This window comes from Rhinatrema bivittatum, chromosome 1 (assembly GCF_901001135.1).
Source record: "Rhinatrema bivittatum chromosome 1, aRhiBiv1.1, whole genome shotgun sequence".
Classification (NCBI taxonomy): domain Eukaryota; kingdom Metazoa; phylum Chordata; class Amphibia; order Gymnophiona; family Rhinatrematidae; genus Rhinatrema; species Rhinatrema bivittatum.
Genome location: NC_042615.1, coordinates 4631723 through 4653880, shown reverse-complemented (window position 1 = coordinate 4653880; position 22158 = coordinate 4631723). Strand labels below are relative to the sequence as shown.

Below are 22158 nucleotides of genomic sequence, written 5' to 3'. Positions count from 1 at the left end.
TGTAGGTCTGGTCAGATCTGGGTAAATCCAGATCTTATGCCCATAAAACAAAGATTGCCTGTTTCGAAAGAATAATTTCAGAGTATTATTACGTTCTTATGCAAATGATACCAAAATTGGTCTTCTCTGGGTATCTTCTGTATCAATTGAAAGTTCCAACAAATCAGAAATTTCCAAGGATGCAGATTGATTTCTCTCTATATGGTCACCTGAGGCAACTTGTGGAAGGTAATAAATCTTGGTTATAACAGGAAATGCTGATTCTGGAAGTTTTAATATCTTTTACATGTATGTTTTAAAGAGTTCCATAGGTAATAACATATTGATCAATGGGAAATTTGAAACCCTCAAATTGTGAACTCTTAAAGCGTTTCCCAAAGTTTCTAATCTTTTATTAACCATCATTTCTGATTTTACTAAGTTCTGTGAGATCTTTTCTGTTGTGGTAATTCTTTTATCCATTTCTTCCATTTTTTTTTATTGTATGTCAATAATAAACTAGTGTTTATTAAGACTTGGATTTTAGTGTCCATTGTTATTTGCGACAACGACGACAGGGAAGATTCAATAGATTTTAATGCTCCACATATATCTTCCATAGTAGTCGAAGAAGGATTAAATCTTACAGTCTCTAATGCAAGAGCTTTTGGAGTCTCCTTTCCCCATAAGAACATAAGAACATAAGAAATTGCCATGCTGGGACAGACCAAGGGTCCATCAAGCCCAGCATCCTGTTTCCAACAGAGGCCAAAAACCAGGCCACAAGAACCTGGCAATTACCCAAACACTAAGAAGAACCCATGCTACTGATGCAATTAATAGCAGTGGCTATTCCCTAAGTATAATTGATTAATAGCCATTAATGGACTTCTCCTCCAAGAACTTATCCAAACCTTTTTTGAACCCAGCTACACTAACTGCACTAACTACCTTCTCTGGCAACAAATTCCAGAGCTTTATTGTGCATTGAGTGAAAAAGAATTTTCTCCGATTAGTCTTAAAAGTGTTACTTGCTAACTTCATGGATTGCCCCCTAGTCCTTCTATTATTCGAAAGTGTAAATAACCGAGTCACATCTACTCGTTCAAGACCTCTCATGATCTTAAAGACCTCTATCATATCCCCCCCTCATCCGTCTCTTCTCCAAGCTGAACAGCCCTAACCTCTTCAGCCTTTCCTCATAGGGGAGCTGTTCCATCCCCTTTATCATTTTGGTTGCCCTTCTCTGTACCTTCTCCATCGCAACTATATCTTTTTTGAGATGTGGCGACCAGAATTGTACACAGTATTCAAGGTGCGGTCTCACCATGGAGCGATACAGAGGCTTTATGACATTTTCCGTTCTATTAACCATTCCCTTCCTAATAATTCCTAACATTCTGTTTGCTTTTTTGACTGCTTGCAGCACACTGAGCCAGCTGCTGCAGCACACTGAGCCAGCTCACATTTGTGCCCGTTCCCCTACCTTGTTCATATGTTTTGGGGATAGCTGTTTCCCTTACACAAGGATTTTGCTCTTCCTCTCTTTCTGCTCCAGACCTCGTGCTATCCAAATGCTGGAACCCCCATCTTCTCTCCTGGGGTCTCCCGGTTTTGCAGCACATCCACATTCTCCTGTAGATTAACAGGAGAAGCCGCTGCGGACTCCACGAGCTGCTGCGTTGGATGCAATGATAGAGTGGACCTGGCCAGTGATCTGGATGCCCATGGTCCGTGAAGGAGAGCCTTGCACCATGTAATCTTGGCTGCAGTGGTCTGAGCACTCTTCTGGGGACGTGGCACAGTGGGGGAACGGGTCTGGTCGGCGCGCCGGGGCTTAAGGTTGTGTCAAGGGTCAGAGGGGAGAGATTTCGCTCCTCATCGCTCCTTCAGCGACCAAGCCTCCCGGCGTTTGTGTCATGGCTGTAGATGGTTTGAGGGTGAACTTGTCATTACCCCTCTTCATTTCGCCTTACGTTTTGTGTGTGGCATTATATAAATCGCTGAAATTCAAATAGCAAGGAACATCTTAGGTCCTCCTACCCTCTGAGGTTTCTGAACCGGAGGAGCAGGATTTCAGGAGCAAGCCCCGCCGGGGGCAGACCCTGTGGGTGACCAGGATCAGTTTTCTAGTCAGGACCCCATGGGGTGGACGGGGATGACCCTAAGGTGGTCCATCTCTTCAGAAAGGACGAGTTAGGACCACTTATTCCCGCGGTCCTGGAGGAATTGGGCATGGACATCCCTCCGGAGCATTGATCCTGTCATGGTAGGTCTTTGAGGCCCAACCAAGTCTTTCCCCTTTCATCTTTGTCACCAACTTGTTGTTTCGGGAGTGAGACACTCTGGATTTGGGTCTGAAAGTCAGCAAAGCTATGGATAAGCTGTACCCCTTGCCTGAAGAACTCTGGATCTACTCAGAGTTCCTAAGGTGGATGCGGCGGTGTCCGCTGTTACCTAAGACCACCATCCCGGTGACAGGCGCGACAGCACTGAAGGATCTCCAGGATCATAAGCTTGAAGTCCAGCTCAAGAAGATTTTCTAGGTGTTCACCCTGGGGGGTGGGGGGGTGCTGCCTTGTGCAGTAGTTTCGCCTTAAGGGTGGGTCTTCGCTGGGTACAGCAATTGCAGAGTAAAATGTCCCTGTCTGAGGAGGAGACTGTTCAAGCTGGACGGCTAGAAGCTGTGGTGGCCTACAGTGCGGATGCCCTTTATAACCTGCTGCGAACCTCTGCCCAGTCTATGGTTTCAGCGGTGTCTACCCTCAGGCTACTGTGGTTGAGGAACTGGTCTGCTGATGTCTCCTCCAAAGCCCAGTTGGGTTCACTGCCTTTTTAAGAGCAAGCTTCTCTTCGGAAAGGATTTAGAAGACATGATCCAGTCCTCGGGGGAGAACAAGGTCCATCGTCTTACGGAGGACAGACCCAAGCCGAGAAGTTTTCCTTCGTCTCTGTCACGTTTCCGGGGAAATTGGAGATTTCGGTCATCCCGGTCGTCAGGCTCCTCCTCTAGACAGAACTCCAGCAGACAACAGCCCCTGGTCCCAGTCCTTTCGAGGGCATTGCTTTGGGTAGGTCTGGGACCTCCCAGGCTGCAGAAGGGGTTAAGTCCTCCCAATGAGGCGAGGCTGGTCCATTCCTCTGTTCCGGTGGTGGGAGGCAGACTGTCTCTGTTTTACGAGGAATGGACCAAATTGACATCGGACTAATGGCACAGATCCCCTATGTGATCCTCTCCACCTAATGCGATGATACTGACACCATCCACAAGTAATTCCGAGTCCTCTTATAATGGGAGCTGATTTGGGAGAACAAGTACTCATATTTTAATTATATGGCAGTAAAGTGCAGTATTTTCTGTTATCTTATCATGTACAGCAAATTTCCAAGTCCTATTTTTGAATGTTTTAATCCTCCAAAGCAGTTACTGTATATGGTTTCAGAATAAGTGTATTGGAACTGGCCCATACACACAAAATTATTAGCACCCTATTCTCTCTCAGATGTGTCAGTGTTAACATTGGTGAGTCACACACTCTTCTGCAGTCCTTCCATCCTTAGATCTCAGGCAGGTGATTGTGATGGGCCGAGGAATAAAAAGGCATCCTAGTAGGAAGGCACTCAATCAGCTGATGATTCTGATTACCTTCCTCTCTGCTGGTTTCATTTTTAATGCATCACAATAAAGTTGTCCTGATAGGATCTGTACTTTTCCCCAACGATGTCATGTTATCTGTGATTTACTTTCCTAGGAAACTGATCAGGACAGAGAAGCAATGGGTTAACTTTCACATGGGTCTGTAGCTGTTACCTAGAGCATCCTTCTCCCAGAATTAATTTATTGATACGTTCCACTCGGCTGAAAACAGACTGCTCTTTTTGGCATTTCTAGATTTGTTTTGGATAATCCTAGACAAGTCTTATCTACAAAAATTACAGGGCTTATAGCAAGTGGTTGCACGTTCTAAAAATCACCGTATATAGCAGACTTGTTGTGGCTGATAACTTCTTGTTCTCTGCGCAGATGACAGCTGTGGACACAACGTGGAGATGGCGCAGCACCCAAGCTCCCTGGGGCTGTTGGCAGATTACGAGTCTGAGTCTGAGGAAGAGAGCATGAGCAACGAAGGAAGCCTGAGCAGGAGCTGTAAGAAGCAGATCCGGTAAATGGCTGCGCTGCCTGCATTCCTCACTTGCTGCTTGGGGGTGAGCGGAGCCATAGGAGGCTGAAGCAGCTGTTCCAAAGGCCCGTTCTTATGATCTGTCCCTGATGTGGAGGAGAAATGCGGTGTTAGGATTTCTTTTCTTTAGCCCACATGTCCCTGGTTGTGCTGTTGGACGTGAAAGCTGGAGCCTGCAATTCTGCCTCAGTCCTCTAGAGCAGTGGTTCTCAACCTTTTTTCTGTCGGGACACACCTGACAGATGGTTCTCACATGCGAGACACACTGAACACATGATCGTCACGGGGCTAAATGTAAACATACACTCTGTATCTACAGGTACAATGTGTACAGAACAGAACTAGGACATTCCCCGTTCAATTTACCATACAAAAAAGATATTTCTGGTGTCATCTCAGTAATAGCAACATAAACACTCTCCTATCAGGTACAATAGCCCTCCTTATGAAAAAGCTAATGTTTTTATTTTTGCGGCGTTGCATTTCATACTCAGTCTGGCTTCTTGTTGTTTCCATTCAGTTTCTATTTCCACATTTCTATTTATACATTTCTCAATTATTATAAAATAATTCTAAAACTAGACTAATAAATGTAATGTTTCAAAACAACTGATAAATAGAACATCCAATCATTATAAACTTTCAAAATTATTAAAAATTCTCTAAACACCAATAAAATATTTCAAACAGCTGGCACATCACATAATACCCAATAATTAAAATGGTAGTCAATCAAGAAAGATAAACTTAAAAAGCCACCTTTACTTACCCTCTCCAGTAACTCTCCTACTCCTTTTCCTTGTAGGCCAATAGCACTCAACAGAAGCAGCAGTGACTGCTGAAGCTCTGTCCTCACTATCCTCTTCTTAGGGCCCATGACTTGTCTAACTTACACACATACACTACCTCCCATACCAGTCTCTTTCTCTCAAACACACCAGTGACTTTCCTGAGCAGTCTCTCGCTCTCACGTACACCTACACACATGCTGGCTCACTCTCTAAGGAGGCATATTCAGTTGACAGTGAACATAAGAACATGCTATACTAGGTCAGACTAAGAATCCATCAAGCCGAGCATCCTGTTTCCAACCGTGGCTAATCCAGGCTATAAGAACCTGGCAAGTTCCCAAAAACTAAGTATCCCATGTTACTGTTGCTAGTTATAGCAGTGGCTATTTTCTAAGTCAACTTAATTAATCTTTGAGATTCCTGGACATCCATATTTAGAGGTTATTGATACTTTTTATAAAATGGTCAGGTTACTTGTCATGTTTGGAAGCCCATGTGAAGGTGAGGCAGCCTCCATAGCTACTATGCAGCGGTGGATTAAGGAGTCAATATTTTTGGCATATTTACTCAGAGGTTGTCCAGTGCCTGTTTCCTAGCGTGTAGCAGATGGACTCAGGATCAATGGATATAGTGTACTCCTGATAGCAGTTGGAGACGGATCAGACTTCAATCTGACTTCAGCCCTAGTACATATACCCCCTGCAGGAAGTGCAGCTCTTCAGTATTTTCCGTCTGCATAGCAGTTAGGGTCTACCTGCACGCTCTCACAGCGTTAAAGTAAATTTAACGGAGAAAACCGAAACAAGAAGAAATCTTACCTCTACAGACAAGCCCCGCTCTCCTCCGGTGACACCCTCAGGTTCCTCCCCCAGTTGAGAATTCCCGAGGTGATTTCCGCCATCCCTCGGAGGTAAGCCTTGGTCCGCCGGCTGACCTTCGGCGGGGACCTAGCCCCCCGATTTCGGGTGCGGCTGAGAGGCAATGGGTGCAACCTCGAGCGGTGGTGAAGGTATTTGTCCTCTCCCCCCGCAGCCAGAGACCACCCGGAACGAAACCAGGATGCGATGAGACAAGGTAAGGTAGAAATCTTTTTTTAAAGACTCCAGTCTCCAAGCTTGAGGAGTCGCACAGGTCGCCGGCCGGGACCAGTGCCACTGGGTTGATCCGCCCTAGCAGGGCTAGACCCCGGTTAGATCCAAGGGTCCTCCCACGTGGATACCCTCTGAGGTGATCGCCCTATTGTCATGTGGTCGCAGTTGCCATTTTGGCCCTGTTCGCCGCCCTGTCCGCTGTCTCGACCCGTGCGCACAGGGCGAGCCGTGCGCACAAATTACTTGTGCGCACAACGTCGCACGCTCAAGTACCGTACGCACAAGTTTCACGCGCCACACGTGCTTACTGTGCCGGGCGCATAACTGCGACTTGTGCGCACACACCCAATCCACGCGCACATATTCGCACTGGAGCGCATAACAGATTTTATGCACCTACATCCAGGGCACCACCGGAAAAGGAGCTCAAGGCTCAGGGCCTCTGCCCAGCATGCCACATCAGAGCCGCACAACACGAAGAGGCCAACACCCTGTGTATCCAGTGCGAAGAGGCCCTGGGGGATCCAGCCCAGGGCCAGCCCCATCCGGGACTGAGTGCCAGCTCCTCAATAAGTACCCCGGACCTAGCAAATCCCAGCGGAACCCCCCTCAAATGGGGCCCCCCAGGGACACAGCACCTCCTAGCTTGGGCCCAGCGTCTATCTCCTGGGTGGAATTCTTCAAAGGCCTGCACACCTTCGTTCATATGCAGATGGAGCCTCCGATAACACGGCCACAGCCTTCACCAGAGGACCTTTACGCCCCGGGCCCCTCTAGGCCCAGAGAAGTGAATCCACTGCCCAGAAGCCCCACCTACGGGGACACGGACAACGCGAAGGAGGAGTCAGAGCCCCTGGAGGAGTGGGAACTCCCTCCGGGGACAGCCTCACCGGAACATGAAACGCTTCTTCACCAAGGATGAGCTTCCAGAACTGGTCACCCACAGCCTGAAGGAGCTTGCTATCCCGGGCACAAGTGCCTCGGGGAAGCCTAAGACGAATCCCCTGCTAGAGGGACTCCATCAGACCTCCCGCCATTTCCTCTGTTTACAAGCCGTCCAACAGCTAATTGACCTGGAATGGATTGCTCCAGAGTCTACATTCAAAGGGGGATGGGCTATGGCAGCCATGTATCCTCTGGACCCGGCGGCCAAAGACCTTCTGCCATGCCCAAAAGTGGATGCTATGGTCTGCGCGGTCTCGAAGCGCACTACTATCCCAGTGGAGGGAGGTGCAGCACTCAAAGATGCTCAAGACTGACGTCTGGAATCCATCCTTAAACAGTCCTTTGACGTCGCCCGCTATGTCCCTACAAATAGCGGTCTGCTGCACCATGGTGACACGTGCCTGCCTATCACAGTCCAGGAGCAACACTCCTGGGGAAGCCTTAGAAGCAGCAGTATCATTCCTCGCGGGATGCTGCTTCCGATCTGGTGGGCACTGCAGCTAGAGGAGTGTCATCAGCTGTGGCAGCCAGGAGGCAACTCTGGCTCCGCAGCTGGTCGGCCGACGTGTCTTCCAAAACGAGACTCACAAGGATGCCCTCCAAGGGATCCCTCCTGTTCGGCAGCGAACTAGAGAAACTGGCTAACAAATGGGGTGAGCCCCCACTGCCGCGGCTACTGGAGGACAGGAATAAGAGAAACCAGCGACCCTTCCCCCGATCCTCCAGGGGCAGAGGTTCACAGCGCTTCAATCCATACAGAAACACTTATCAAGTGCCTCGTCCTACAGGCAGGAACCAGTCCTTTCGGAACAAGCACACAAAAGGAGAACCAGCTCGAGTCCAGGCCCCAGCCACACCCACAATGAGAATCAGCCAACCCGTCCAAAGGCAGAAGCCATAGGGGGCAGACTTGCCCTATTCTACCAAAGATGGGTCGAGATAACTTCGGATAAGTGGGTCCTAACCATCATTCGAGAGGGGTACTACCTGGATTTTCTCCGAACCCCTCCGGACATATTCGTGCAATCCCCCTGCCACGACCCTCCAAGAGGGTGGCAGTGGAAGCTACACTGACCAGATTACTGGCCCTAGAGGCCATAAAACCCCAGTGCCTCCACAAACAAATAAATACTGGGCATTATTCCATTTATTTTATCGTCCACAAGAAAGAGGGAACCTTCAGGCCCATCCTGGACCTCAAGTCTGTCAACTGTCACCTGAGGATTCCCCGCTTCCGCATGCAAACCCTACGCTCTGTAATAAGGGCGATACAATCGGGAGAGTTTCTCACATCTCTGGATCTGTCTGAAGCCTACCTACACATTCCGATCCATCAAGAATATCAGCGCTTCCTAAGCTCCAAAAATCCTGGACCGTCACTACCAGTTCCGGGCACTACCCTTCGGGTTAGCCACAGCACCCCGGACGTTCACCAAGATCATAGTGGTGGTGGCGGCAACACTGAGAAGGAAGGAATCCTCGTACACCCTTACCTAGACGATTGGCTGATTCAGGGCGAAGTCACCAGGCAACCAATAGAGTCAAAACTCTACTGGAGAGCCTCGGATGGGTGGTCAACACAAACAAGAGCTGTCTGCAGCCCTCACAGACTCTAGAATACTTAGGAGTCCGATTCGACACCAAAGAAGACAAGGTCATCCTGACACCGACAAGGAGATCAAAACTGATGAACCAGTTGCAAACCCTGCTGAGCGAACCTCGCCCCACAGCATGGGATTACCTACAAGTCCTCGGTCTCATGGCATCCACACTGGAGGTAGTGCCATGGGCACGAGCTCACATGAGACCCCCTACAGCGCTCACTACTATCGCGATGGAATCCACCGTCCCAGAACTACGCCGTACGTCTACAGCTCCCGGGCAGAGTTCGGACCCAACTACGATGGTGGCTACAAGACGGCCACCTGAGCCAGGGAACAAGACTATCCTCACCGACCTGGATCCTGCTCACCATGGACGCCAGCCTACGAGGATGGGGAGCACACTGGGAAGAGCTAACCGCCCAAGGGCAGTGGAACGCAGAAGAGTCGGGATGGAACATCAATCCCCTAGAAGCCTGGGCAGTCAGTCTAGCCTGCCTACGGTTCGGTCACAGACTCCAAGACAAAGCGGTCAGAGTAATGTCTGACAACGCCACAACAGTGGCCTACATCAACCGTCAGGGAGGAACCAGAAGCCAACAGGTGTCTCTGGAAATAGACCCCCTAATGTCGTGGGCGGAAGTGAATCTCCAGGAGATCTCGGCCATCCCACATCGCCGGGAAAGACATAATCACGGTGGATTACCTCAGCAGGAGAAGTCTAGACCCAGGAGAATGGAAGCTGTCGACCGCAGCGTTCCAACTGAAGTGAACCGTTGGGGAACACCAACCATGGACCTTCTGGCAAACCAGTCAACGCCCAAGTGCCTAGCTACTTCAGCCGCAGGCGGGAACCTCAGTCCCAGGGGATCGATACCCTGGTACAGACCTGGCCACAGGAGGCTCTGTTATACGCTTTTCCGCCGTGGCCCTTATTAGGCGCAATCATTCACAAGATAGAACTACACAGAGGACCAGTACGTCTTGTGGCCCCAGACTGGCCAAGAAGACCGTGGTACGCAGACATGCAAAGACTACTGACAGGGACCCCCCTGCCACTACCTCAACACAGAGACCTGCTCCAACAAGGGCCGATCCTCCATGAGGATCCAGCTCGATTTTCTCTTACGGTCTGGCCATTGAGAGGGCTCGCCTGAGACAGAGCGGATACTCGGGGGCTGTAATCAACACCCTACTCCGAGCATGCAAGTTCTCCACATCTCTAACATACGTAAGGATTTGGGAGAATATTCGAAGCCTGGTGCGAGGACATCATACCACGCTCAGTCAAAATTCCTGCGGTCTTGCAGTACCTACAGAACGGCCTACAGAAGGGATTGTCCCTCAACTCCATCAAGGTTCAGGTGGCCGCATTGTCATGCTACGGAACCAAGAGCAACAGCATAGCCTCTCACCCGGATGTTTCACGCTTCTTGAAAGGAGTCAAGCACATCCGACACACCCCCCCCCCCCAAGTGGCCGGTACCTCTTTGGAGCCTCACCCTGGTCTTGGCTTTCTTCGCAGGAACCTCTTTCAGACCTCTCCGCGCCCTGTCTCACCGACTATTAACATTGAAGACAGCCTTCCTGCTGGCAGTTTGTTCAGCCCGTCGTATATCTGAACTACAAGCACTGTCCTGCCGTGAGCCGTTTCTCAGGCTCACCCCGGGAACCATCCAGCTACGCATGGTCCCCTCATTCCTCCCCAAAGTGGGGCTCACTTCCATCTCAACCAAACCATCTCGCTACCTTCACCAGATGAGCATAAGAATTCGGAAGAGGCTCGAAGTCTACGCCACCTCAACATCGGCAGACTCCTATCCAGATACCTGGAAATGTCGGAACCCGTACGAAAAACGGACCACCTATTCGTCCTTCCACAGCAGGAAGAGGCAAGGGGGAAGCGGCCTCAGCGAGCAACCATAGCCTGCTGGATCAAAGAAGTCCATCAAAGGCGGCCTATATAGAAGCAGGCAAGCCGACGCCTCTACATGTCGAGGCCCATTTTACTAGAGCGTAGGCAGTGTCCGGGGCAGAAGAAACCAAGATGCTGTCACCCGCCGAGATCTGCAGGGTGGCGACATGGTCCTCCATCCACACCTTCTCCAGGTTTTACCGCCTGGATGTTCAGGCTCGGGAGGACACAGCATTCGCAGAGGGCAGTATACTAAGTGGGTATGGGCATTCTCCCACCCGGTCGGAGTAGCTTTATACATCCCATTGGTCCTGAGTCCATTGCTACACGCTAGGAAATGGAGAAATTACTTACCTGATAATTTCGTTTTCATTAGTGTAGACAGATGGACTCAGCATCCCACCCACGGCTGCCGTTACTCATGGAATTCTCGGGGACATCCCTGGGAGCGAGTGATTCAAGGGTAAGCCATGCTTTCCTTCATCTAGGACATCCATCCTACCGGGTGTCGATGTTTCCCGGTTGAGGGCACTGGTGGTCTCCAGCTATAGCCAATTCAACCAGTTCAAGTTATGAAGTTAATCAAGTTATGAAGTTAATCAAGTTATTCAAATTAGTCAGTCCCACATATATCCACAATGCTTTCGAGGAGAATACTGAAGAGCTGCACTTCCTGCAGGGGTATATGTACTAGGGCTGACATCAGATTGAAATCTGATCCGTCTCAAACTGCTATCAGGAGTACACTATACCCATTGGCCCTGAGGCCATCTGTCTACACTAAGGAAAATGAAATTATCAGGTAAGTAATTTCTCCATTGTTATTCCTGCACATTCTTCCAGAGCTCGGTTGTCTTCGCCGGCGGAAGCAGTTTCTGGGGCGCTGGTGGATGTTTGTATTAGGGTGGCCCTTATTTTTCAGCTTTTGAAATTCTTTGCTCCCAACCACTAATCTTGCTCCAGTATATGAAAAGGTGCTCCTTGCCAAGTTTCAGCTCCCCAAAGGCCTTAAAGTTTCAAATTTCACCGAAAATTAGTATTTCTTATTTAAAAGTTTTGTATTTCATTGTCAAACGTTTTTTGGGAAAAAAAATCAAGCATAATCAAAAGACAATTTTATTTATAACTATTTTCTTCATACTGTTATTTACATAATATAAAAATTAGCCAAGATATTGATCAAAAATTGAAACCAAAAAGAAAAATACATACTTTGCAACATAGTCTAAAATAATAACAATAAAAATGTAATAAAGATACCAAATTTTACTGCTTCATTAGGCCAGTTTTGGTAGCATCTGGGTTCTGTGTTTACTAATATTTCCCGTTGACAGCAGGGCTGAATTAGCCATGCTGTCATGGGAACTGTCCTTCAGGACCCAGGAGGCGGAGCTTCAGAAGTAGAATATAGAGCTTTGCTCTGTGCTGCTGCGCTTGTTTTCCCACGCAGCAGAAGAGATTCTCCTCAGTCTCTTCTTTCTGCTCGCAGGGCTTCGTGGTTCTCCTCAGCCACAAAGAATGACTACTCCCAGACCCTCTGGGTTCAAGAAATGTACCTGCGGGCCCAACTACGATTCCTGGGGCCTACCCATATGCAGGCCTCATGCCCACAGTGCGGCCGAATGTCGCCGCGAGCTCAGCGGCAGCGAGCTCAGAAGATTCAGCAGCTTCAAATACCATCCGCTGAATTCCTTGGGCCACCTTCAGAGACCCATTCATCTCCCGGGCCAGTGAAGGAATCCGGCCCGAAGTTAAGGCGGTCAGCGTCCATCGATACCCACACCCCCAGAACTGGGGGGTCGAAAGGCTGCAAGTCGGACGACAAACGGCGCCACAAGGCTTCCAAAAGTGCAGAGTCCCGTCCCAACCTCGATCGCCGGCTCCGGAGGGGCTCCTCACGTCGGAGCAGCAGTCGAAGACGGAGGACACTGACTCGCACAGCGCGACGCTCTACTCAAATGCGTCGAAGCTTAGGCCTAGCGTCGAGGCCGATGTCGGCAGCATTGAAGAAGATGCCCTCGCTGCGCCGTAATCAACTCCGCTAGCGTCGACATCGCTGCGTCTGGAGCGATGCATCGGAGCCGAGCACTCCCAAAGAGAAGCGTCGGGAGTGACACAATCGAAACTGGCAATGGTGCATAAGGCGTAGAGAAGCACACGGAGTGCCAGCCAGGCCATCTGGACTGCTCCCGACGCAACCAGGGTCAGGATCACTGCATCAGGCATCGGGATCGACGCAATCTATGATACCATAGACTCATCCACGTCCCCAGCACAGACAGCGTCTCCAAGAGTAGTCGTTCCTCCAGGGACCCAACTACCATCGGTGAGGAACGAGGCTGGACCACATCCCACTCGTCTTCACGGACCTCCTGCTCATTTATCAGAATCTGCTCTGATGCATCGTCCAGGCATGGCCTGGCTGCGAATCCCCACAGGGACCCACACCGAAAAGAAGGAAAGGGAGTCTCCTCATGGGTTACAACCCTCACGCCTCAACCTGCCAGACTCTGTGCCAAACCAAAAATGCCGACTCAGACAAAAGAGAAATGTATGCAGCTTTCGCTGGTCCTCTCTGATTTTTTCAGAGTCATGCAAGCGTCGTTTGACATGCCAACTCCACCAGCGGGCAGGGAAGTATCATTCGTCCCCATCATCCTCCCAGGAGGAGGCGACGCCGCCACGGTAAAAAGAATGACCACCACCTCCAGCATTGCCGGCACCCGTTCACCAAGAACCGGGGTACGCTATGGACCCAAACTCCCCTCCATCATCACTGTCTTCGTCCACGAGATTCCCATCTGATCCCCCAGACGATCCCCCGGAACCATACTCTCTTCCGGAGGATCTATCCTATCCAAAGATCCTGGAAAAAGTTGGCCTCGCTGTTGAATCTGGAAATACAGAAGCTGCCTGATTCTCGGGCTGACACCTTAGATTTACTCAAGATCTTGGATGTACTAGCGGAACAGACATCCTTGCCATCGCATAAGATCTTAAATTCAGTCCTTGACAAGTCGTGGGAAACACATTTTCCATTCCGGCTGTGTCAAGAAAAACGGACTTAAAGTTTAGAATGAAGAATGATCCTTGCTTTTCGGTCCAGCAACTTCCACACTCCTCACTGGTGGTGGAATCAGCAATGCAGAGCGCCAAAGATCCAAACTGCATTCCTCGGTCCCACTGGGTAAGGATCAAAAGCTCCTTGATGAGTTTGCCTGCAAGTCTTTCCAGGGAGCAATGTTGCTTGCACGCATTCAACATCAGTTTTACATCGTCCAATATTTGTTTGAGTGCATTCAACAAATGAAAGCACTGTTCCGGGATTGGAGCATCTGCACACCGACTCCAGTCATCAACTGAACGATATGGAAGAAGGTATCCAACACTTAAGGACAATTTATGAATCCTTTGAAACTTCTTCTCGCATATCACAATGACAGAGAGGAGCACCGGGAGGAGGTGTGGGCGCTTTATGTCCGGGATGGCATAGAGTCCAACAGGATAACCATCCTGCATGAGACTAAATACAAATTGAATCTTTATGGGTAGAAATACCTTGTATGTCGGGGAAGACTATAGTGATAGGAGTATACTAACCGTCCACCTGGTCAAGATGGCGAGACGGACAGTGAAATGCTAAGAGAAATTAGGGAAGCTAACCAAATTGGTAGTGCAGTAATAATGGGAGACTGGATGGTATACACCCCAGAGTTCTGAAGGAACTAAAAAAAATGAAATTTCAGACCTATTAGTAAAAATTTGTACCTATCATTAAAATCATCCATTGTACCTGAAGACTGGAGGATAGCAACTGTAACCACCCCGATATTTAAAAAGGGCTCCAGGGGTGATCCGGGAAACTACAGACCGGTTAGCCTGACTTCAGTGCCAGGAAAAATAGTGGAAAGTGTTTCTAAAACATCAAAATCACAGAACATATAGAAAGACATGGTTTAATGGAACAAAGTCAGCATGGCTTTACCCAGGGCAAGTCCTTGCCTCACAAATCTGCTTCACTTTTTTGAAGGAGTTAATAAACATGTGGATAAAGGTGAACCGGTAGATATAGTATACTTGGATTTTCAGAAGGCATTTGACAAAGTTCCTCATGAGAGGCTTCTAGGAAAAGTAAAAAGTCATGGGATAGTGGCATGTCCTTTCGTGGATTGCAAAACTGGCTAAATCCCGGATTTTATTCAAGGTACTCTCGATTATCCATAAAGTATCCACCACCTCACTGTCCTCAACACCTCCACTCTTCTAAAAAACCGCATACCTCCTCTAGACCTATTAGGAGTGCCTACCAAGACACTATATTGCTCCCCAAGCTAAACTTCTATCAGAAAACGCGCCATCTCGACAGCTGGTCCACACACTGGAACGAGACTACCACACGAACTTAGACGAGAATCCTGCCCGACTGTCTTCAAAAAGAGACTAAAAACATGGCTATTCAGCCAAGCCTTTCAGGACATTTAACTCATCTCCCATACAACATTGCTCTCTGCTAGCTTTTTCTTCAGCCTATCACTCTCACCCACCCCTCCATCTGCTTCTTGCCCCCTCCACTATCCTCATTCGTCTCTTAATTTATTAACCTTATTCCCATCCCTTTAGGATGATTAATTCAATTCCTCTTATATTTGGATGAGCTTATTATCTGATATGTATAAAATAATTTCCCTTGATCTTAAAAGGCAATGTATAGTCCAGAATGTTACATTTCTTTTCCTGTTAAAACTGTTGAATTTGCTAACTTGTTTACTGTATCGCTATAAGGCGAAATTGAAGTTAAATGTAACCGTATGATTTGTATCTCTACAAGAATGTCGGTATAGAAAATATAAAAATAAATAAAGTAAATAAAAGATAGGAAACAGAGTAGGATTAAATGGACAATTTTCTCAGTGGGAAGGGAGTGGGCAGTGGAGTGCCTCAGGGATCTGTATTGGGCCCCTACTTTTCAATATATTTATAAATGATCTGGAAAGAAATACGACAAGTGAGGTAATCACAAATTTGCAGATGACACAAAATTGTTCAGGGTAGTTAATCACAAGCGGATTGTGATAAATTGCAGGAAGACCTTGTGAGACTGGAAAATTGGGCATCCAAATGGCAGATGAATTTAATGTGGATAAATGCAAGGTGATGCATAAAAGGGAAAAATAACCCATGCTATAATTACTACACATGTTGGGTTCCATATTAGGTGCTACAACCCAAGAAAGAAATCTAGGTGTCATAGTGGATAACACATTGAAGTCATCGGTTCAGTGTGCTGCGGCAGTCAAAAAAGCAAACAGAATGTTGGGAATTATTAGAAAGGGAATGGTGAATAAAACCGAAAATGTCATAATGCCTCTGTACGCTCCATGGTGAAGACCGCACCTTGAATACTGTGTACAATTCTGGTTGCCGCATCTCAAAAAAGATATAATTGCGATGGAGAAGGTACAGAGAAGGGCTACCAAAATAAGGGGAATGGAACAGCTCCTCTAGGAGAAAGACTAAAGAGGTTAGGACTTTTCAGCTTGAGAAGAGACGACTGAGGGGGGATAAGATAGAGGTGTTTTAAAATCATGAGAGGTCTAGAACGGGTAGATGTGAATCGGTTATTTACTCTTTCGGATAGTAGAAAGACTAGGGAGCACTCCATGAAGTTAGCATGGGGCACATTTAAAACTAATCGGAGAAAGTTCTTTTTTACTCAAGGCGCAATTAAACTCTGGAATTTGTTGCCAGAGGATGTGGTTAGTACAGTTAGTATAGCTGTGTTTAAAAAAGGATTGGATAAGTTCTTGGAGGAGAAGTCAATTACCTGCTATTAAGTTCACTTAGAGAATAGCCACTGCCATTAGCAATGGTAACATGGAATAGACTTAGTTTTGGGGTACTTGCCAGGTTGTTATGGCCTGGATTGGCCACTGTTGGAAGCAGAATGCTGGGCTTGATGGACCCTTGGTCTGACCCAATATGGCATTTTCTTATGTTCTTACCCCTATACTAAAAAAACCTCCACTGGCTCCCTCCTATACACCTAAGAATCTGCTTCAAGAGTCTTACTCTAATTCACAAGACCCTATACAATCAAAATATACACTGGTTCAATACCTCCTTCCATTTTCAATCCCCCCGAAGAGCCACCAGATCCGCCAATAACGGCACATTACCAACAACCTCACCCAAACTACTCACCTATCCGTGACGCAAGAAAATGCCCTATCCCTAGCCGGCCCCACCATCTGGAACACAGTGCCCCAGAGCTAAGGCTGGAACTCAACATACAAAACTTCAAAAAGAAACTGAAAACCTGGCTATTCAAACAAGCCTACCAATGACTATCATACTCACGTGCACCCAGACCCACCTGCCTTGTACCCTCTAAAGCCCTCATCTAAGTATTTGGTTGTTTCTTCTCTAACGTCCTTATAGATTAAGTTATGAAAATTATAGTTACAGGTTCCTATTGTATTATTTCCTCTAATCTCCCCTCCTCCTACTTTCCTTACCTGAAATCTCTTTGCCCTAAAACTCTGTTCAGTTATTCACTTGGTTATGATGTAATTTTCTTTCATCCCTCTTACTGTTATACTGTAAACCTATGTGATGTGCAAACGAACGTCGGTATAAAAAAGCGTTAAATAGATAAATAAGTGGTCTTTAACTTTTAAGTCCTATCTCCATTTTGTTTGCATGACCTTGAAGTTTGCAGACTTCAAGTTAGAGGAAGGGAGTGCTGTGGGCTATGAAAGGAGGGGGGAAGTGGAAAGGGGGACTAGGTGACAGCCCAGAAGTTCTTTTTAATGCCTACAGCATTGTACATGCACAGAAGCAGTGCTGTGTGTGTATATCTGTCCCAACAAGCTCCATGCTGACCTTGAACACAATGTCTGTTTCTCACATCCTCATTCACCATTGTAAGAACATACTTTTACCATCACATCTTCTCAATACTAACCTCTGATCATACTTTCACACATACTTGGGGCCTATCTGATTATAGTATCAAGGGAAAACTGTAGGAGAGAAAAAGGAATGAAGGGGTATAAGTTTAAATAGGGGAAAATGAGAGTGAGGAAAGGGAGGAAAGGATTTTTTGTGTTAGGCGTTTAATAAATTTTCTAAATGAAATGAAAAATGAAATATACAGGTGAAGCTGTTAAATACAGCAAATTCTTCGGTTATATGAAATAGCAAAGAAGGTGCTAGGGATGAAAAAGAGATAAAAAGGGTCTGGAGTTGACTGCTGTGGGATGGAGGTAGGAGAGAGGGGTCGGGGAAAGGGGTGGTATATTCAGTGGGATTTTATGAAATAAAATCTCACTGAATTTAGATTTATATTTAGATTTATATTCTGCTTTTTGCACTTTTTCAGCACTTCAAGATGGATTACATTCAGGTACTATAGGTATTTCCCTATCCCCAGAGGGCTTGCAATCTAATTTGTACCTGATGGTTTTAAGGTGCTTGTCAGCCATCGCATTCTCTCTCTGTTTTACCCTGCTTAACAGTGGACCCTCTCACTTGGCTTTGGGTAATACTTTGTGGGAGCGTTTTGTCAGCTTCATCTGTTATGGCAGGATTACTTGGGGTTGCCTTGCAGGGAGGACGCCAGTGCCACTAAATGCCATAGAACACACCGGCCTGTGAATCTGTTACCTTTAAATCTATAGTTGCCCTCCACAGAGGAGCTAGGCTTCTGAATATCCTCGGGCGTCAGCAGTCCCCCACTTGAGAGCTGCTGTTCCCATGACCATCACCAGTGTGTTCCTGCCCTTTGGAATCCTTAGAGAGAGCAGTAAGGCCAAAGTCTTGTGACTGAATCTCCCTTCCACCAAACTGAGATTTAACGGCAACTGTAGCGGCCAGGAAAGCCATGGGGTAAGACAAGGACATCCTTAGGAAGCGTTCTATTGTCTGGGAGGGGGAGAGGCTTGGGAAGCTGCACATTAGTGCCTCGGTTATAACTCTTCTCATGTTGCTATGTCCTTCCTCCACAGAGCATCTCCTGGCCTAGGAGTGAACTGCTTTCAGGAAGATGCAGGGAGTAGCAAGGAAGACTCTCGCCCACTCCCAGAGCGCTGCGTTGATTACCTCCCTGAGACCCGCCTGCCAGCCCCTAGGCTGGAGGCAGCCACTGGAACGGACCCGCTGCAGGCATGTGTCGGAGTCTTTGCTAACCCATTCCGAGACGAGCAAAAGGCACAGCTCAGCCTGCTGGAGAGGCACGTGCAGCTGACGGCAAGCGAGAGGCCATCGGAGATCGCAGGGCGCAAGATCTGCCATGCATACCGCAAAGATGGGCGCTGCCGCTTTGGCAGCAGCTGCAAGTTTGCCCATGATAGTGATTTACAGGTGTTGCCCATGTCAAGGGTAACAAAAGAGATAATGACAACACCTGCAGCCGCCCCTTCCACTGACCAGCAGCAGGCAGGCTCAGAGGATGGCCAGCCAGCCAGGGGCAAGAGGAAACCAGGACTAAGCAGCACTCTCATTCCCCCCAAAAGGACTATGAAAAGCTACCAGGCACAGCTGGCAAAAGACAGGCCATGGGTTCTATAGAATGTTTTTTGGATTGTCCAAGGGTGATGTATGCAAGGAAAGGGCAGCCTGTGGATCCTGTAGGCACTTCAGGGTCTATGTTCAAGAGTGTTATTGTACTGCTTGCATCGGTAAGCGCAGGGCAGCCTCTGGATGCTGTGGGCTCCTTTCTATACTGTGCTGGTTGCATTTTGTCATATGGTGTCGTTTAGAGGAGATAACCTCAGGATTAAAAATACTGCAAAGGTAAACCCTGTCTGGGATCTAGCTATTTACTATTTGCGTTGACACCCTTTGGGAATAATTCCCAATAGTGATGTGAAGTATCTGGGAGAGGGAGCAGTCTCATTCCAGTCAGGAAAGCACAGAGTTGGAGAATTTCACTCAGGCTCTACTCCAGACAGAACCTGACAACTAGCAAGAGCTGACTAAAAGGACTAAAAGTCTAATAAAAAATGTTTGTCCCTGTGGAGAGCATGCATCTGCTTAGACCTAACTAACTTGGCCGTTTTGTTATATTGAGCTGCTAATAATGGGGTCCATTTTCAACTGCTGTGTGGCTCAGCTAGTTAGCTGGATAAACCCATCTGGCTAATTAGCAGGATATATTCAGCAGTGCAGTTACACCGTTGAACATAGTCGGCTACCTTAAAGTTAACTGGTTATGTCTAACTGGCTAACTTTAGGACAGTGCTATGGTCTGACCAAAGTTAGCTACATCGGTTAAATGGCTAACTCTACCCAGAAACACCTTCTGTCTGCTGTGGAATACCCCTGACTTATGCGGCTAAATTCTAACCGTGTAACTCTGCTTAGAACTTAGCCACATATGGCTTTCAGTATCACTGGGTCGCCATTTAGACATAACTTTTCAGTTATTCATCTGAATGGCTTTTGAATATCAACCTCAAACTTTTCATTAGCATACATCCTATTCCTTAGTGCAGTGGTTCTCAAACTTTTCCTGGAGGACCTCCAGCCAGTCAGGTTTTCAGGATATCCACAATGAATATGTATGAGATAAATCTGCATGTGTTGCCTCCATAGCATGCACATTTTAACTCCTGCATATTCATTGTGGCTATCCTGAAAACCAGAGTGGCCGGGAGTCCTCCAGGACAGGTTTGGGAACCTATGTCTTAGTGGAAAGCCTTCCATCTTAATGTCAGTATACTGAATATATGTCTGTCGTTGTCCCAGAAATAGTGAGATCTCCCACACTGTACAAGAGCCAGTGGAGTTACTTCTGAAACAACTGTATCTGTCCTGCTATGTTTTGTTTGAAAATGTACAACACCAAGGAAGAGTAATTCTGCATGTAATATATGCAAACCAAGGGAAACGAGCAGAATAGTTCAAAATCGACACGTTACTTTGAATAAAGCAATTACTTATTTATTGCGGCGACTCCACAGTTTTTAATGCAACACAATTCTTTAAATTTCAACAAATCCCCCGACACGGTATCCGTGTTTCGCCTTGCGGCTGCATCGGTAAAGATAGCAATGAATCTTAATAATTCTAAAAAGCAAAAACAAAAATAAACACAGGTGTGGAAACTCAATAATTCGATGGGGAATAACTTCAGTATACAAAGTGTAACATTCCTGAGGTGTTAGAGCGCACAGCATGACTGGGAGTGCACAGTACAAACATGACAGAAGATGGTGCGATAAAATTCACTAGCCAATCAAAAAGAGTAGGACCTGAAGGAAGACTACCTATAACTGTTCTGTGAAGAAACACCATTCAATTTCATTGTTTAAGCTGTGGGGCGAAAGACAGTGGAAAGTATATATCCATTTTTGTTCCCTGCGGATGAGCAACTCTGAAAAATTACCCCGCCACCATGGAGGGGATGACACGTCAATGATGAAGAATTTTAAGTCAATGGTCTGATGGGCTTGTGCTACCCAATGGGCAACCAGAGGGGATTTGTTGAAATATAAAGAATTGTGTTGCATTAAAAACTGTGGAGTCGCCGCAATAAATAAGTAATTGCTTTACTCAAACTAACGTGTGGATACTGAACTATTCTGCTCGTTTCCCTTGGCTTGCACTTGTTGAAAATGTTACACCTCAAACTAAGTAAGCAGAGAGTGACTTTAAGCAGTGATGCCTCCTATTCTGCACTAGATAACTGGATGCGAGGGAGAAAGAAGGATGATGCTTCTGTCTGTGTGACAAAAATGAACAAGAAATGTGGGCCCTGGAGCTCAGTCCTTGAGAAGCATCTGAAGGTGCCATGTTCTGCTGCCTGACTCTTCTGAACCCACTTCAGACCAGAGCTTCTTTATAAAATGGAGCAGGGAATTGTCCTCTCTCCATCTCTCTGGCTCCTGCATACTATTCTCTTGCTTCTCCTTCCTTTCTTCCCTTCTGGCTGCATTTGTTACTCCCCTTTTCTGCCCCTGCACATTTAGCTTTCGTAGGCAATGATGTGATGTGCTGCTGCCTGAAGAAAAAAAACAGTGGTTTTGGGTTGAGAATCATTTATATTTGCACAAAAATCAGACCAAAGCTAATTTTACTATGTAGAGAATGGCTAAAATGCACTTTGTACTGAAAAATGTAACTAGGATATATTTCAAACCATACAATAATGGGAACTGATACATAAAGCCTTAGCCCCCTCAGGGCCTCTGCCATGCACTGCCCAGACCCACCTGCAAATTTTCACATACCCCTGCGCCAGCAGCCTCCCAGCTTCCAACAACGTTCTATTGCTTCAGGGCATGTACCCCTGCCCATAAACTATTTCCTTCTGTCTTTACGGACACAGACACCACACAATCCAATAGGTTGCACAGTTCCTAGAAATGCAGCTACAGACTAAATACAAAATGGGCTGGGATCATCAATTAGTCACAGGATAGAGCTAATAAACTAAAGAATTTATTAAATAGCAAGGACAGTGAACAGAAAAAAAAAGTTTAAATTTGCAAACAGCGATAGGTAAAATAAAGATTCAGTTAATGCTAACTAGGCACTTTTCATTATACTTAGCCAATGCATGGGGAGGCTTAGGAAAGGCTGTCCTCACAAGTATGTGTAGAGCTGAAACAGCCTTGTCACAGCTCTTCCTCCTCTGCACTTCCAGCTAAAACT

The 22158-nt window shown here is 47.0% G+C and overlaps 1 protein-coding gene across 1 annotated transcript in view; it reads left to right on the top strand.

The window, feature by feature from the left end:
• LOC115073750 overlaps positions 1–19520 on the top strand; it is a 51789-nt gene extending 32269 nt beyond the window's left edge. Inside the window, exons 4-5 of the mRNA XM_029572887.1 lie at positions 4004–4142; positions 18510–19520. Of these exons, the coding sequence (XP_029428747.1) occupies positions 4030–4142; positions 18510–19071 (675 nt within the window). The 5' untranslated portion in view covers positions 4004–4029 and the 3' untranslated portion in view covers positions 19072–19520. The remainder of the gene's footprint in view (positions 1–4003; positions 4143–18509) is intronic.
• Positions 19521–22158: the final 2638 nt, after the last annotated feature.